Here is a 14,940-nt window from a genome sequence, read left to right as displayed (position 1 = left end):
GCGTATATGAGGAAAGAGGACCCCTACTATTTCCATTCGTTACAGCTTACGGCGCATGAGAATCAAGCCGCTTACCGAAGTACCCGCGATCCTCAATTATTATGATAAATTCAACTCATACCCGGGAAACAGTGTGGCACGATTTGAAATTGTTGAATGAGTTTTTGAAAGTGCAGTGTGAGACACAAGTTTGAATTTTAAAGTGCTAAAGTGGCAAGAACTAACTGGTTATTAAAAAGGATTTGCATTGGGGTCGGCTTTTCAGTGTGTATGTATTGTTTTATTTCATATTTGTTAGCTTATGAGCGGGCACGATAAAACACAAATTCAAGTCAATTATCGATGTTTGTGAGATTATTTTTGTGTAGTTCTTAGGGTTTTCTAAGATAATAATGAACTGAGATGCATAGATCGCTATTAGCACATTAAAAAGCCCATATTTTTAATTAATTCAAAACAAAAAATTCACAGGAAAACTCAGGTTTAATTACGAAAATACCCAAAAATGTTTCTAACTAGTGAACTATTCAAAACTAAAATAAAATAGGTTTTAGAAGCGCGGTAAAGCGTGTACGATCTAATCCTCAAATCGGCAGTTCAATGATCTAAATGTGAAAAAACATTGTTAATTATTTCCATATAATTAAAGCAAAACCATCGGCAATTATATGTTGAACATGCGTTTGTAGTTATGCACAAATTGCAATTGCTGCTTATTAAAATACTCTAACTCAGCAAGATGGGAATTCTTTCATAAAAAAATTACAAGAAATCTGATCAGGCACAGTTATTAACTGAATCACACAGCTGTAAATGAATTAAATATTAATTGCTAGGTTTCATGCAAAATTGTTTAAAAATCATGGGCATAGGAAGATATTGMATTCAAAGGATTTTTTACAGAAGATATATTTTTTATCGTACGATTAAATWTATTTTTTTTAATTGAAGTAARCTTTTGTTGGGAACTCATTGAATAATATATAATAATTAAGGCAGTTTTCTGATGAATAGTTATTATACTTAGAGCAAATTTCTTTTGCAAACAGTACACAAAAAGAAACCTATTGTCGTAGGTATACAGATTTCAAAGTAAAGTTATTTTTATTAAACATTTTCAACGAAAAATGCACAGTTTCTTTTATAAYTAACTTTTAAAATTGGAAAGTTCGTTCACTTTGCCTGMGGAGAAAAAACAAAGTTTCAAAAAAGTGGTAGCAAATCAAACTGGATATAATGAAATTTCAACTAGATATATAAAAATCTAATGATGTTTTAATTATTAAGCTTAGTCAAATGACTAGACAGCCAACCTCAGAAGGTAACTTGGTGRCARATTTTAACAAGAAAATTAATTAGTATACCTAGAGAAGGGYGAGGCAGTGAAAATTTGATTACTCACACATGTTATCTTGTAAATCTTAAATTTGAAACATTAAAAGTAACACTAACAGATGTTTACTGAACATTCGCTTTTAAGGTTTATTTTCTCGTCAGATGAGATCTTACTAGGTAAATTAAAATTTTTGAATTCAAACGAAACAGTCTCAATCAGCTTAAAACCAATCAATTTCACTCTTAATTTCTTTGTAGTTGATGACAAACAAATCTGAGCATGAATAACAATAGTAGCTCGACACCTGGCAATGTTAATGAGTTACCTTGTTGGGAATTCGACTTAAAAGAAAAAGGAACTGAATGGTGAATAATCGTTGCGAAACCAGTTTGAAAGATTAGCGTACCAAAATAATGATTGTTAAAGCATCCAGTCGTAACATATCAGACTCATTGATAATTTAGTCATCGGTGCAAGGAAATGATGCAGAATTCATTGGAAGAATGAAGATGAAGCAGCATTTCGTGGCGCCTGAGGTCATTTTCGCAAAGAATTTACGTTATATTGTTACGAGTTTACGTTATATTGTTACAATACCGGTAAATTCGAATGGATGATCGCATCTGGAACATCCTAAACAGCTGCGATTCACTTTCTTTCCATGTGGGCAAATACGGGTGCATATGCGTGAAAATAAGGGTGATCAGCAGAGGCGTGTGGATTCATTTTACTTTATTGTTGTTTATAGCAGCATATTTTAGAATGTTTTAAGTAGGTACTAAACACCTTTTTTTCTAAAATTATTAAAGTTGCAATTCAGTCAAAATGCAGCAAAGTGTACCTTGTGAAATCAATATGGTATGGTTATCACACCATAGATACTTTTAGTACTTAAGGTATTGTTAAAATCATTTCAACCATCTTCAAAAATTCCCAATATAAACAAATATATATTTTTTAAATTCCACAAAGACACTAAACTACTAGCGATAAACCAAATAAGAAATTGGCAAACAATACGGTTTTAAATTAAACTAAAGGGCAAATTTGTGTGCAGAACGACTCAGCTTCAATTTTTCACACTTTACATCACAACTTCACATCATCAGTTTTTGTTTGATGAAGAGTGGAAAAATAGATTTACTCTGCACAAGAACATTTCTGATTCAAAAGAAGATGTTGATGAATAAATGAGTTTTCAGATTAAGCACCCTGAAATCTATATATTTTTTCGTGCGTAAGTTCTATGTACAGATTTTGAGATAAGTTTGGGAAATTTCACAAATTCACCCCATTTTTCGACTTTATTTTTGTATTTTAGCCGCCACTGGAAAATCGTTAGGGTTGGTGAAATATTCGATTGGTGAGTCGTGTGCCGGGCACGTGCACACCTGGTCGCACACCCTCTACATGCTGGCTAAATCCACACAAAGTCCGTTCACATATGGATAGTGTTAAACATTTCCGTTGTTCTGGTTTCAGTTGTTGACAAACATCTGAGCCTAATCCCATCAGGCCATAAGTTTTAAGATAGAGCTTGGCATAGGAAATAATTGCGTTCTTGTTAACGGCCGCTCTAATGGCCCTTTCATACATACCAGTTTACATAACGGGCAATGTTCAGTACAATTTGTCACTGCACTGTACTAAAACAAGCTGACTAGTAAATCTAGCTTTAATGGTTAATTAACTAAGTCTGAATGAAGCGAGCGTAGGAATAGAACATTAGAGGTACGCATCAGGAATATTCTTCAGGTTTAGTGCTCTTCTCATCAAAATCCAAGGCTTGTTTACTACTGGGCTGAAGAAGTCGTTCGACTTTGGAATTTCACCAGTTTTTCTCACTTGCGTACTTTGCGCATCAACTGTGAGAAATTTGTTGCCCATGTTGTTTATCTTTCCATATTTTTGGCAAATGCACAGCTTAACAGTCCACTAGGTAGCAAAAATGCTGACCCGTAATAAAGAAAAATTGGCACGTATTTTTCAATTAAACTCATGACTCCCGTCCACAACTATTCAGGCTTTAATTAAACTTAAGATTAATTTTATCTTACTTAAGTTTGCCACCATTACTGAAACTTGGTTTGTAGATAAGAAATTGGGCCAAGCGGCTTTAATACACAAACACCAGAAAATTGTCGGTGCAACTCGTTTACCAGAGAGTTCTAAGATAATATTTGTATTATTAAATGATAAAGTCACTGAATAGCTTAAATCAACACATAAACATAAATACATTTCAATGGAATTCCAAAAATTATTATCCAATTTCATCGTTGATTGTACTCAGCACGGTTTTAAAAAAATCACAATTTCAGAACGAACAATTTTTTTCGATTTATTAATTTTTATTTAACGTGTTTCCAAAACGTACTAATGCATTTTTGGCACCAAATAATGTAGAAAATTGCGAATTGTGAGTTTTTTTTCACTCTTCACAATTCACATTTTTACCATAGTATGTACTGGTCAGCATTTAATTTATGGTAAACATATTTAATAATTAAATTATAATAATACATACATTACAAATTAAGGGACTTTTGTTAACTTTTTTAGTAATAATAATGATAATTCTTAGAAACAACATTGAAAGCAAGTGTATTTTTGGGTTGATTGTGATGGTAAGAACTGAATAATATAGAATCGTGTCTTAGAGATATGTATTTGCAAATATTTCTGATTTCTCTTGATACATAATGTACAGGTATCCTAAAGAAACATTTTTCTGGAAAATGTGTGTTAAATGCATTTTTCTGGTTGTTTTTAACTCAGAAAAGTCATCGAAACTTTCGACTTTTTGTCTAATAAGTCTTATGGCTATCTTGTATAAGTATTTCTTTTTAACAGATGGTTACATTACAATTGTTCAGTCACATGTCACATTGGGATTTTAAGCAAATAAAACTCTACTAACTTTTCCTAAATTTCCTGTTCTTTTGGAAATATCAGAGCTAGAATTAGTAGAATGTAGGTAGTTGTATTTACAAGTGTTTCATCAATATTAAATGGCCTCGTTAGAACTAGAGGACGTTCAAAAAGGTTTATTGTCGAACTCAACATCTTTATTAAAACAAGGATTTTTTCCCGTACAAACTAAAGCTTTCAAGCCTTCATTCTGCAAAAACGCAGATGAATAAAAAACCTTCTCAAGGACTAGAGGCTCTTTAATGTAATAATTAAGGCATCAATTTTTAATTCTAAAAAAGAAGAAAATGAGAACATGCTCAGTTTAACAAGCTTTTGAACTTGGGCACCAATTTTTCTGTTTTTTTCGGCAGTTCGGGGTCCTCTGATCAACCATAAAAGCCTCCGAATACGAAAAGTTTGTTAAATTCAAGGCAAGCGACCTTCTGGACCGGCCTCAGATTTAAAACAATCCAAATGAATACACTTGGCTTAATAATAATGGTTAAGGTTTTTTCGATAACTAATCATTACGCATATCATGTTTACTAATGTCGATGTTTTATTAGCATGGGAAATTATGAAAGTCGCTATCTATGCAGTTTTCAGTTCATATTACCGCAGTTTATCGTCAGCTGCTGACTCAGTATGAAAAACTCATGTTAGCAATCCTATCAAATTCCATGTTTAATTAATGTTTTAATTAAAATTGAACTCTATTAATTTGCTTCGGTAATTCACCAAGCCAAACTAACCCAAGTGCTTCCTGCTGCTCGTTTCGTTGACCAGACTTTCCTAATGAAAATCTGAATGGTACTTATGTTGCTCTATATGCTGAACCAAAAATAAATCTTTTGAGCTTCAGATAATCTTGAAATGGATCTTCTAAGTACATTTCCAATTCAATGGGCTAATTTCATACGTTCAAGTGGTTGAATTGGGTTTTTAATGCAAAGCCACACCCTGCACTGCTGATAAGGATTTCAATGGGAACTTTCCAAGGGAAAACTTATCTTTAAATAAATGAGTATTTTGCATTTAATTGCAAGTAACTGAGGCGATAAAGTAATAAAACAGTAAAATAAAAAAATCATTTGTGACTTATACGACCAATAAATAAACATGCCATTATTTATACTGATTAATTGGTGAAGAATGAAGAATTCCCATTGTTCAATCATACCAAGCTGATTTATACAGCGCGCTTATAAAGTTTTATTAGTCAGAGCCTGACACACGCGTTAATTCCATTAAGAACTATCTGCGGAAGCAAAACCTGGTAAAGCTTTCCGGTAATTTCAGTACAATTAAGAGAATTAAGTGAACAAGCTTGATTCGTTTTAACAATCTAGTTCAGATTAGCAGGTGGAAATGAGCATTTTTCTTTAATCTTTGGCAGGTTGTGCTGAAATTGAGCCACTCATTACAATGGCATGCAAGTCGTTTTATTATTGATGACTAATGTGGTACTATATAATTTTCATTAACTAATGCGAAACAAGAAGATTTTAAATGGCTGCATAAAATCCTTGAGCATGATCTGATCGACAAATATACCGGGCAGCGTCATTTAATACTTGGACTGCATTTAACCCAGCCTTATTGCCCATTTCCTGTACGACGATACCAACAAAGCGGTCAAACTTCTTCAGGAACCCTTCCGATATGCTTGGCTTAGAATTCGTAACGACCAAATTTGTGCTTTATGATTATCTCCCCTCACCTAGACGCTATCTTCCGTAGCACGTGCCCGATATGTGATTTTCAACCGTTATCATTCCCAACTGAAATGCGATTTATTAGTTTGTCAATATTTCAATATGATGAATTTTTCGGCGTTTTAGGCCGCCGGGGAAAAATTTTCTTCCCGATGTTTCGCCAGCACGACTGGCTTGCATCTTCAGAGGTGTTCGCTCGAAATCTTTCACTGGACTGATGCGATTTCTCGGGGCAAAAAACCACATTAGTCTTGGCAGCTCTACCGAAAAGATATAAGAATCTACTGCTCAAAACTTTAAGAATTCTTTCAATATACCTAATTTATGAAATTGTAAATAAAACAATTTTTTCTTGGTAAAATATTAACACTATTATTAGAATTTAGCAGCCGCAAAAGAATAATTATTTCCGATTTCATTTCATATAAATTCGTTATTGAAATGAAACGTTTTGTTCAAAACTCGTCTTTTTTTACAAAAGTACCCTTTGCAATCTCTTGACGTTTGAAAAACATGTTAAATTATCCCCTGTTTTAGTTTTAAATCTACACTTCTGAAGATGCAAGCCACTCGAGCTTGCAAAACGTCCGCAGTAAATAATTCACCAGGTCTAAATTCGCAAAAAACTAACCCGTTTCAAGCTGACTCTTTTCTCAACATTTGCTCTCTAACTGGTTCATGCCAGAGTAGAATAAACTAAATATAAAGTGCGCAAATACACTTTATCAAACCCGTAAATAAATCAGTCGGAAGAAAATATACAATCAGGGTCGCTCACTCTCCAAACGGTCCTCGATTACCTTGAAGAGGAACTGTATCTTTTCAACTACTTATAAATAATTCGGTCACTGATACTTTTTCAAATTATCTTAATTGCAAATAACTTCTTTCTCGTTTACCGGAGTGTTTAGACTCGATTAAAGTTAGCGCCAAAAAGCAACCTTGAGGAATTCCCGGCGACATGAAGCTATTTACCAATCAATTAAATGCTACTTTTATATCAAGAACATGGCACTGAAGAAAAAACTTTATAAATTAATGGATGTATATTGTAAAATGGTTTACGGTTGAACGCTCAATGGATTAATTTAGGTGTCGGAACCAGAGTAGCGCTTTCCTATTGCTTTCTTGATCACTCTTCCAAACATCTTTATTGCTTCGGCACGCGACTGGTAGCTCACTGTATTAGTAAATTGCCTCCTTAATTGCATCAATAATTTTCTTTATTAATCACCATTATTGCGTCTCAGATTAAAACAATAAACGACTTAAAACATTTGAGATTCCAGCTTTGTGTGAGCAACCAGATAAGGGAGCGATCCTCTCATAATTTAAACGCAGATGATTCCCATAAGCCATGGGAAATGCATTAAAGTAGCATTATTCTTGCCAAAGAAAGTGAAATATTAGGGCTGGATAGGCCAGCTGTTGATCTTTGAAACAGCATAATACTTGGGGTGAAGAGAATGAAGAAGAAAATGTGCGAGCGCGGTAGAGCTCTTAACAGTAGCAACTTAGCTTTCGTGCTTGCGGTATGGGCAATATAGGCTAGTTCTCGTGTAGTTGAACGAACTTTTGATTGTTTTTTTAAAATATTTTGTCAATTGTGTAGGTGTTTTAAATCCTGATTTTTATTTTAGGATAAACAATGGTGAGTTATTGTGAGGGCTTTTAATCCTGATGTGTTCTATTTACTGGTTTCCTAGATAGTTAATATCAACCTCAATCAATCAATAATAACTGATTGTTTTAGAATCGTATGATTTTGTCGTTTTCTATTTTGCGTTTTTTCCGGAAATTATTAGCTCGTTGCCACTTGTAAGTCTCTTTCAACCGATTTTAATTTACAACAAATTAGGTACATGCAATTACATATGAACCTAGTATTTTCGTTTGTTTCAAATTCTTGTTTGTTCTTTTCTTAATTTCATGTTTCGTTTACAAACCGTGAATACTTCAAATCTGATTAATTTACATTTTCAGTTCCGCATTAGGCAGATTTGTCTTCGTTCTTCGCTTAAGACTATCATTGAAATATTTCACGATTTGCTGGATTTAATAGAAACAAAAATAAAACTTTGCACGCTGAAGATGTTGAGTGTTTTAATCTTCATCAGTTGCTGTTCAATTTATGATTATTTTCTTAATTTGTCTGCTCATTGTTCTTTGCAAGCCTGTTGACTAATTTGGAATTTTTTTTGATGCATCATTGTCTGTTGTAATACTACTATGTAATAGTTTTTTTCCTATTTTGGGAATTTCACTTAATAATGTATCCTCTAACTAATATTCTGTATTGGCGTGTTTGTTAAAAAATCTTCGGCATACGAAGAATGTCGAGTTTTAATTAAGATCGCCATGTAAATCATTCACTTTTGCTTTACACATACAACATTGCATGCATACTCACGTGTTTGAAAATGGTTTACTAATTTCCATTTAATAAAGGAGCGAATACAGTTGCATCTTGCTGCCCAGTAAATTCAATTTCCCATCCAAGACTACATTCTAGACGGAATTAAATAGATGGAATTTTGTGGATTGGATAGGACAAGAATCACATAAGAATATGCCGGTTTGTTCTTCAGTCAGAAATAAAGTGGAAATTAATTTTAGGCAAATTAATCTTCAACCTTCCCAAAAGAAAATTAATCTGGTTTTAAGAGTAGTTTCCGAGACATGGTCGAGAACTCCCTTCAATAAAACATTCTCTATATTGGAGACAACAACTTTTATTAACAATAGAAATGCGACTACAATTTTTTTCCAACAGTGTTCGTGTGAAAGTTTCCCTTTAAGGGAAACAACGCATGTGAATGTAACATGACCTATTTGGTCAACAATTCCCGGAAACTGATGACCAAGACGCTGAGACATCAGTTTCCCGAGTAAAACAAGCAATTAAGATGATGAAATACGAAACATCAACCAGAACTAATAAAATTTGAAGTCCATAATGCAATTTTTCAAATGCACAAAGACTAATATGATTGAATAATTCAAATTTCGACCACAATTTAACTAAATTTATTGATTATATTGAGAAAGCGCTTGCAATTGGTGAGTTTTTGGGACTTTTCAGCAGCTGTGGAAAATAATGTTTTAATATGTTCCAAAATGGGAAAATAATAAATTATTTAACGTCCGAACAACTCACCAACTTCTGCTTTCGTTTGGAGGCTGTGAGATTCTTTGTAAAACTGACTTCCAAGCCAAACTGTTTCAAACCGGTAAATATGTCGAGTTTTTGGGCCGTTTTTAAAAATAGAAACAAACCACTTCTGAAGATGCAAACCGCTCGTGCTTGCAAAACGTCAGGAAGTAAGTTTTTTCCACGACGGCCTAAAAGCCCGAAAAGCTCGGCAACGCATCGACTATATTCCAGACTTTATTTTCCAGACAAAATTACCATTATTATCCATTATATCTGCCATTGAAAATAAATTACTTAACAGTACATGAAAATTCCTAATTCGATTCCATGTAGCAAATTATGCGATATTCAGTGATTAGGTTCATCACATCCTCGATAAAAAAATTCGATGATGCAAATTATAGCAATTTGTAACAGGATTTACGATGAATTAAGTTATTTATTGCACCAATCAGCCGACAATGCCAGTTTTTTCTCAGTTTCTCTGCGGCAATCAAATTAAAAGATCCACCTTTGCATGTACCGATGGAGTTATGCAATAATGGTCACTTCTTGATGCGCAACGGGAAATTCATAGGTATTTTAGCCAGTTTTTATTCAGTTCCTGTATATATTTAAATTTTTTGGAAGCAAATTTCACCTGTTTGAAATTCATGTTCCCGGGCCGCTCTCTAGTAACATTAGCTACTGTAAAGTGACTCATTAGGACAATATAATTATTGTTGTAAACAACATAATAATGTTCTTATGTGGTTGAAATTAGTCATATTTTATTCACTCTCCGTAATTGTTGTTAACAAAAAGCAAATGTTGCGGTTTGAAGTCGCTTTTTCAGGTTGATTAAAGTCGACATATTTTTAAATTTACTGATGCTTATCAACAGCAATTTGGCCCTGATTTACCTTCAAATCTAATTAAATATAAACCAGCCAATTGATATTGTTGCTGTTAAGAGAAGCGTTGAGCACAGTTAAGCGTAATGATAATTTTTGACCGTTTTAAAATTGAAATACCTCTGCACAAAACAATAATAAACACTGCCATTAACTCGCCTTTGAGAAAAATCGGATGATTCATTCCAATCACTGATAAAACCATTGATAAGAGGCAGTTACTTAACACCATATCTAAGTCAACAAGGGTTACTCACCTAAAGCTCCCCCATAAAAGTTTAGTAAACATTGGGAAGAATAAATAAAACAAAATTCATGCTTTCGATAAACATCGGTGCGATGGCCTGAGATATGATAAAAATACATACACACATAAAATCCTAGGAATTTTTCCGTTCAGTCCATTTGTCGATTTAAACTTAGTTTGGACTCCAAACTAATCAGCTTGGAAAATTACAGGAAGCCCTAGAGGGAAGCTTTGAAATGAACTTCAAGCGAAGCCCAAGCAAAGTGTGGTGGGGCAGCGAAAGTGTGGAATTTCGTGAGGTTTCCTCCAGTCCGGGCAGTCAAGATTCGGGATTTTCTGACACGGAAAGCAGCCCGAATCATCCAGAGAGAAACAGGTTTGAAAGGTTCAGCATTGAAACATTTATTTGAATTAAAAAAATATATAATGAACAACAGGAAAGTTAATGGATCAACGACGAAGGAAGACTGTACTGAAAAAAGCGCCGAAGTAAATAACAATGAAGACACCCCCAAGTTAACGTCGAGGTCAATCATAGCAAAAAACATATTTAAAGGTAAAATGAAGCAAACATCATCACATGCTCAGTTTTTTTTAAATTTCTGGCTACGTTTTTCAGGAACCGAAAGCTGCATCCCGGGCCAAGACAATCCGAATCTCAACAGTAATTACAAGGAGAAGTCCACTCCGGTTAAGAAAAACATTGAACAGCGACTGATCAAAAGCGAGAGAAGAAATTCTCCGCTTGCCCCAAAAAAGTTCTCCACCGAAAGCGCACCATTTACCGAACCAGCCAAACGATACCGGTAAGCAGTAGCAGGCAACTGAAACCAATAATTACCTACTTTGTAGGCGTTATGTGTTGTCATGCAAATTACCATAAATAATAATTTCAGATACGTAAAGCATTCACCAAAAGTCAGCAGAAACCTCTTCACCAACAAAAACACCAAAGAATGTCCCGACACAAACGCTAATCAGTATTCAAAGCTCACACCATCAGCCAGCTCGCTTTCAAATGCAGAACCAAATGAAGAAGAAGAAACCAGTCGCCTATCAGAAGGGCGCGATTACGACACCAGCAGTGAAATTTCGGGTACCAAATCGCTTCCATTGGCCGGAAATCATCGGGAAGTGGTACGTCCCTGTTTCCGATCGGCTCCAGACTTACTGGACGGCTCACAATCATCTGATCTGGATGATTCTGAGGCTGTGACTTCGTTCAACTCCACATCGAGCGAGAGCGAGCTTGAGCAGCTTTTTCAAGATCTAGAAGGAGCTGGATATACATCGACACCAAAGGGTGGATCTTCAGGTGCCATGAAGCAGCGACGAAGAGAAAGAGACAGGCTGCAAGAGAGACTGAAGCTGCGATACCAAAACCAGGAACGGTCAGAGAAATTCAAAGGGGAAATTTAGAAAATAATTCTTAACGAATGAGTTTTTTCCTTCAGAGTGCCTCCAATTCCGACTGATGGGGTTACAGTGGACAATAAAGCGGTCCTTCGTTGGTTGGAAGATGCCAGATTATCACTGGAACAGGAATGCACCATCAGTCTTCAATGCAAATCGATTTCAGCCGAACTGAACCAAAAAGTTAGCCATCTAGCAGCTTGTGCCACTACCATTTTGAGGGGTCTTTTGTCGCATTCCAGGTGCATTGAAATGGATTATAGAAGCTTGAATAGGTAAGTTTTTATTAAGAAAAAATGTCTACAAGTTTTCAATCCCTGGAAAATGGCAAAACAAACCAATTTAAACAAAAGCGATTTTTCGATAACGCTTCTTTTTCGTTCTGCAGGACTTGAACTTGCGACCTTCATTCATTCCTGAATGACATTCAAGGTTTTTCCAAAAAATTATTTGCATTTGTCTATATCTTCATTAAAACCCGACCAAATTTTCTACAGTTTTATCACAGTCAAGTGGCGAAATCTCGCAAAACCAGAAATCTAATGGATACAAATCTGGACTTCCTGCTGGCCTTCAAATAAAAAAATGTTTTTTTTTCAGTGAAACAGCTCAGATAAATCCGTTGATCCAGAGCCTGACCGGAAATATAATGGACTTTCTAAAAACACACACTCTGCAAGTGAGCCACCAAGTACAGAGACTGTACAATCAGATCAGAAGTGTCCAATCGGGAGATGCTCTTAAGCTCCTATCGGAGCTTTTCGTCCAATGGGAATCGATCCAAGGCCGGGTTCTAACCGACGAAGTGAAGAAACTGGTTGCTAAGTTGGAAGATCCCACTTCCGATATTGACCTGCGTTCAACCTTAACTGGGATTACTTCGGTTACATTGAGAAATCCAGACTTGATACAACATTTCGTCAAGGTTTGCAACGAAAAATCGCCAACAAAATTCAATTTCTGAACGCTCATTGTCTATTTTAGGCAGATATCATTCCGATTTTGCTAATACTCTGCGAAAAATGCGACGGATCCTCGCTGAGAACTCTGATTTTGAGAGCCTTGAGCACAATGTGCACCAACTCATCAGCAATTAGGCACTTTGAGAAATTTTCGGGAATTCAAATAATCGCTGAGACCTTAGAGGAGGAATCAAGGCCAGAACCGGAGCGAAGCGAAGCTGTGGCCCTTTTGGCCCAAGTGACCGCTCCATGGCTGGAAGATAATCATTCGGTAAGCGACCAGAAGAAGAAACGACTTCCCCACTTCACTAATTCAAAACATTCATTTTAGATTAAAGGATTGCAGGAATATTCGCAAAATCTCGTCCAATCGCTCACCAAGTTGTCAGTGGCAACTAGGTGCTGCCAGAATCTGTTGCTATGTGCTGCTGCATTGGCAAACCTCAGCTCGATGGACAATAAATGCATCAAACATTTGATTCAAAGTGAAACTGCACCAACTTTGCTTTCAGCCGTCAGAAATAGAGGGCCCTTGGTCAGTGTAATATTGCTGGAACAAGTAGCCACTTTGATCGCTAACATGGCAGCTATGGAAGGAGCAAGAGAAAACTTGACCTCATTTGAGGTAGGCCAATGATCAACCTAGAACGTATCTGTACTTGGTAATCACATGTATTATCGCTTTCAGGCTCCAGTGGCACTTTTACACTTTCTGAAGTCGGCAAGAATTCCGCAAAATGAAGATGTGGAGCGACGGCTACAGCAAAAAAGCGTCATAGCTCTATCAAGGCTGTGTGGAGATGTTGAGGCCGCAAAGCAAGTTGTGGAAAATGGAGGCTTAACTCGGCTAGTTCAACTATGCAGGGAAAGGGATGCGCGATATAACAGTGATGCTGTGTTAGTTGCAACTTTGGTGAGTTTCATCAGTTTAAGCCTGAGAGTTTAAATTTTTAATACTGATGCTTTTCTAGGCTACTTTCAGAAAAATAGCTGAAGCATGCGGCAGAGATGTGTTCAACGACCAAGACTGCCAGGAGCTTGTGGAGCCGAAACTATTAGACTCATTTTTAGCATACTCTGCTCAAAATGAAAGCTATGTGTGAATTATACATATAATGATCATTATATCACCGTGTAGAGGAGTTTAGAGTAAAATGCTTTGTTGCTAAGAACCCCAAAGGACTTTCTCGTTTAGGTATCACGATTACGTATTTGCTTTTTCATATATTTTATTAAATGAACAATATCAGTTGAAATTTATTAAAAAGGAGCTTTATAGTTAATTTTAATTGATGTTGTGGTCGAAAAGTATTATTGTTTTTATGATATTTATTCCGTGTTGTTTTTTTTATAGTTTATTAATTGAGTCATAGTCGATTGTATATAAAATAATAAAACACTTAATATATATTATTTTATTTGAAAAAAAAGGTTTTTATTTCTACCCCTTTTAGAGCGATATATTTCTGATGCTGAATTCAATTTTTCAAGAAGGTAAAAAGGTATTTTATGAAACATAACAGAAAAGACGTGAATTGCATTCTTACATTTATCGAGGGATTTTTACTTTATTTGTATTGTTCAATGCAATTTTATTCAGTTGCGACATTCGTGGTATTTAAACAAATTGGTTTTGCCTTAGATTTCGAATAGAAAAAGCAAGATACTTTGTTGCCTCGTTGTACTCGAGGTGAAAAGCAAAATGTTCACCTGAAAAAATCCCGCAGAAACTTCCGCGTAATTTTGCAGAAGACATGATCAACTGTTTTCTGCTCCGCATTTCGGTATAAAAAATGTATAAAACATGAAAACGATAATAAACATAAATAAAGGCAAATAAAAAAAATCGAAATTAAAATGTATTTTCCTTTTCTTTTTCTCGATTTTGTAATATTCAAGAATTAATAAAGTGATTGGTTGGTATTGGCAAACCTCGAAAGTTTCACTATCTTACTTACATAATTTCTTGTTCGGATCATTGATAACGAGGAAATTCCTTGTCATTATTCCTTATATGGTTTGACCGTTTTTCAAAGACAATTTGGAAAAAGCGATTTTTAAAATAAACTGATTTTTTTTGAAAACTAGTTTTTAAAACGAATAATCGTCTTAAAGAAATTCATATAACTAAACAAAAAATAATTTTGAACTTCGAGCAACAAACTATTTTTTACTACTTTTTGCGAGTTGTATATGCGCTATTGCTCATCCATTTGAATTTTTGTTAAATGAATTAAAAAACTGAAATAATAAATTCAGTTTAAAAATATTACGGGCGATTTCAAGAACGAAGTAAAGCACAAAAGC

The 14,940-nt window shown here is 35.0% G+C and overlaps 1 protein-coding gene across 2 annotated transcripts; it reads left to right on the top strand.

Annotated features, from left to right (window-relative positions):
- The first annotated feature begins 67 nt into the window (after nt 1-67).
- On the top strand, nt 68-13,904 carry LOC109539758 (protein inscuteable homolog). 2 transcript variants are annotated; one of them, XM_019907739.2, is made up of 11 exons: nt 68-268; nt 10,471-10,634; nt 10,696-10,814; nt 10,878-11,064; nt 11,155-11,649; nt 11,713-11,946; nt 12,272-12,596; nt 12,656-12,904; nt 12,965-13,258; nt 13,322-13,546; nt 13,605-13,904. In XM_019907739.2, the coding sequence occupies exons 2-11, from the start codon at nt 10,495-10,497 to the stop codon at nt 13,734-13,736; spliced, it is 2,400 nt and encodes a 799-aa protein (XP_019763298.2). In that variant the 5' UTR covers nt 68-268; nt 10,471-10,494; the 3' UTR covers nt 13,737-13,904. The 2 variants fall into 2 exon arrangements, with proteins under 2 accessions (XP_019763298.2, XP_019763297.2); XM_019907738.2 differs by lacking the exon at nt 68-268 and adding an exon at nt 7,243-7,615.
- The last annotated feature ends 1,036 nt before the right edge of the window (nt 13,905-14,940 follow it).

The sequence above is a fragment of the Dendroctonus ponderosae genome, unplaced genomic scaffold, assembly GCF_020466585.1.
Source record: "Dendroctonus ponderosae isolate FM_Combo_2020 unplaced genomic scaffold, Dpon_F_20191213v2 Dpon_F_20191213_7, whole genome shotgun sequence".
In the NCBI taxonomy this organism is placed as follows: domain Eukaryota; kingdom Metazoa; phylum Arthropoda; class Insecta; order Coleoptera; family Curculionidae; genus Dendroctonus; species Dendroctonus ponderosae.
This window is presented reverse-complemented; position numbering and strand designations above follow the sequence as displayed.

Coding starts and splice junctions, on each gene's coding strand:
- LOC109539758 (XM_019907738.2), top strand. Junction 12,597..12,655: donor TGATACAACATTTCGTCAAG/GTTTGCAACGAA, acceptor TGTCTATTTTAG/GCAGATATCATTCCGATTTT. Junction 12,905..12,964: donor GGCTGGAAGATAATCATTCG/GTAAGCGACCAG, acceptor CATTCATTTTAG/ATTAAAGGATTGCAGGAATA.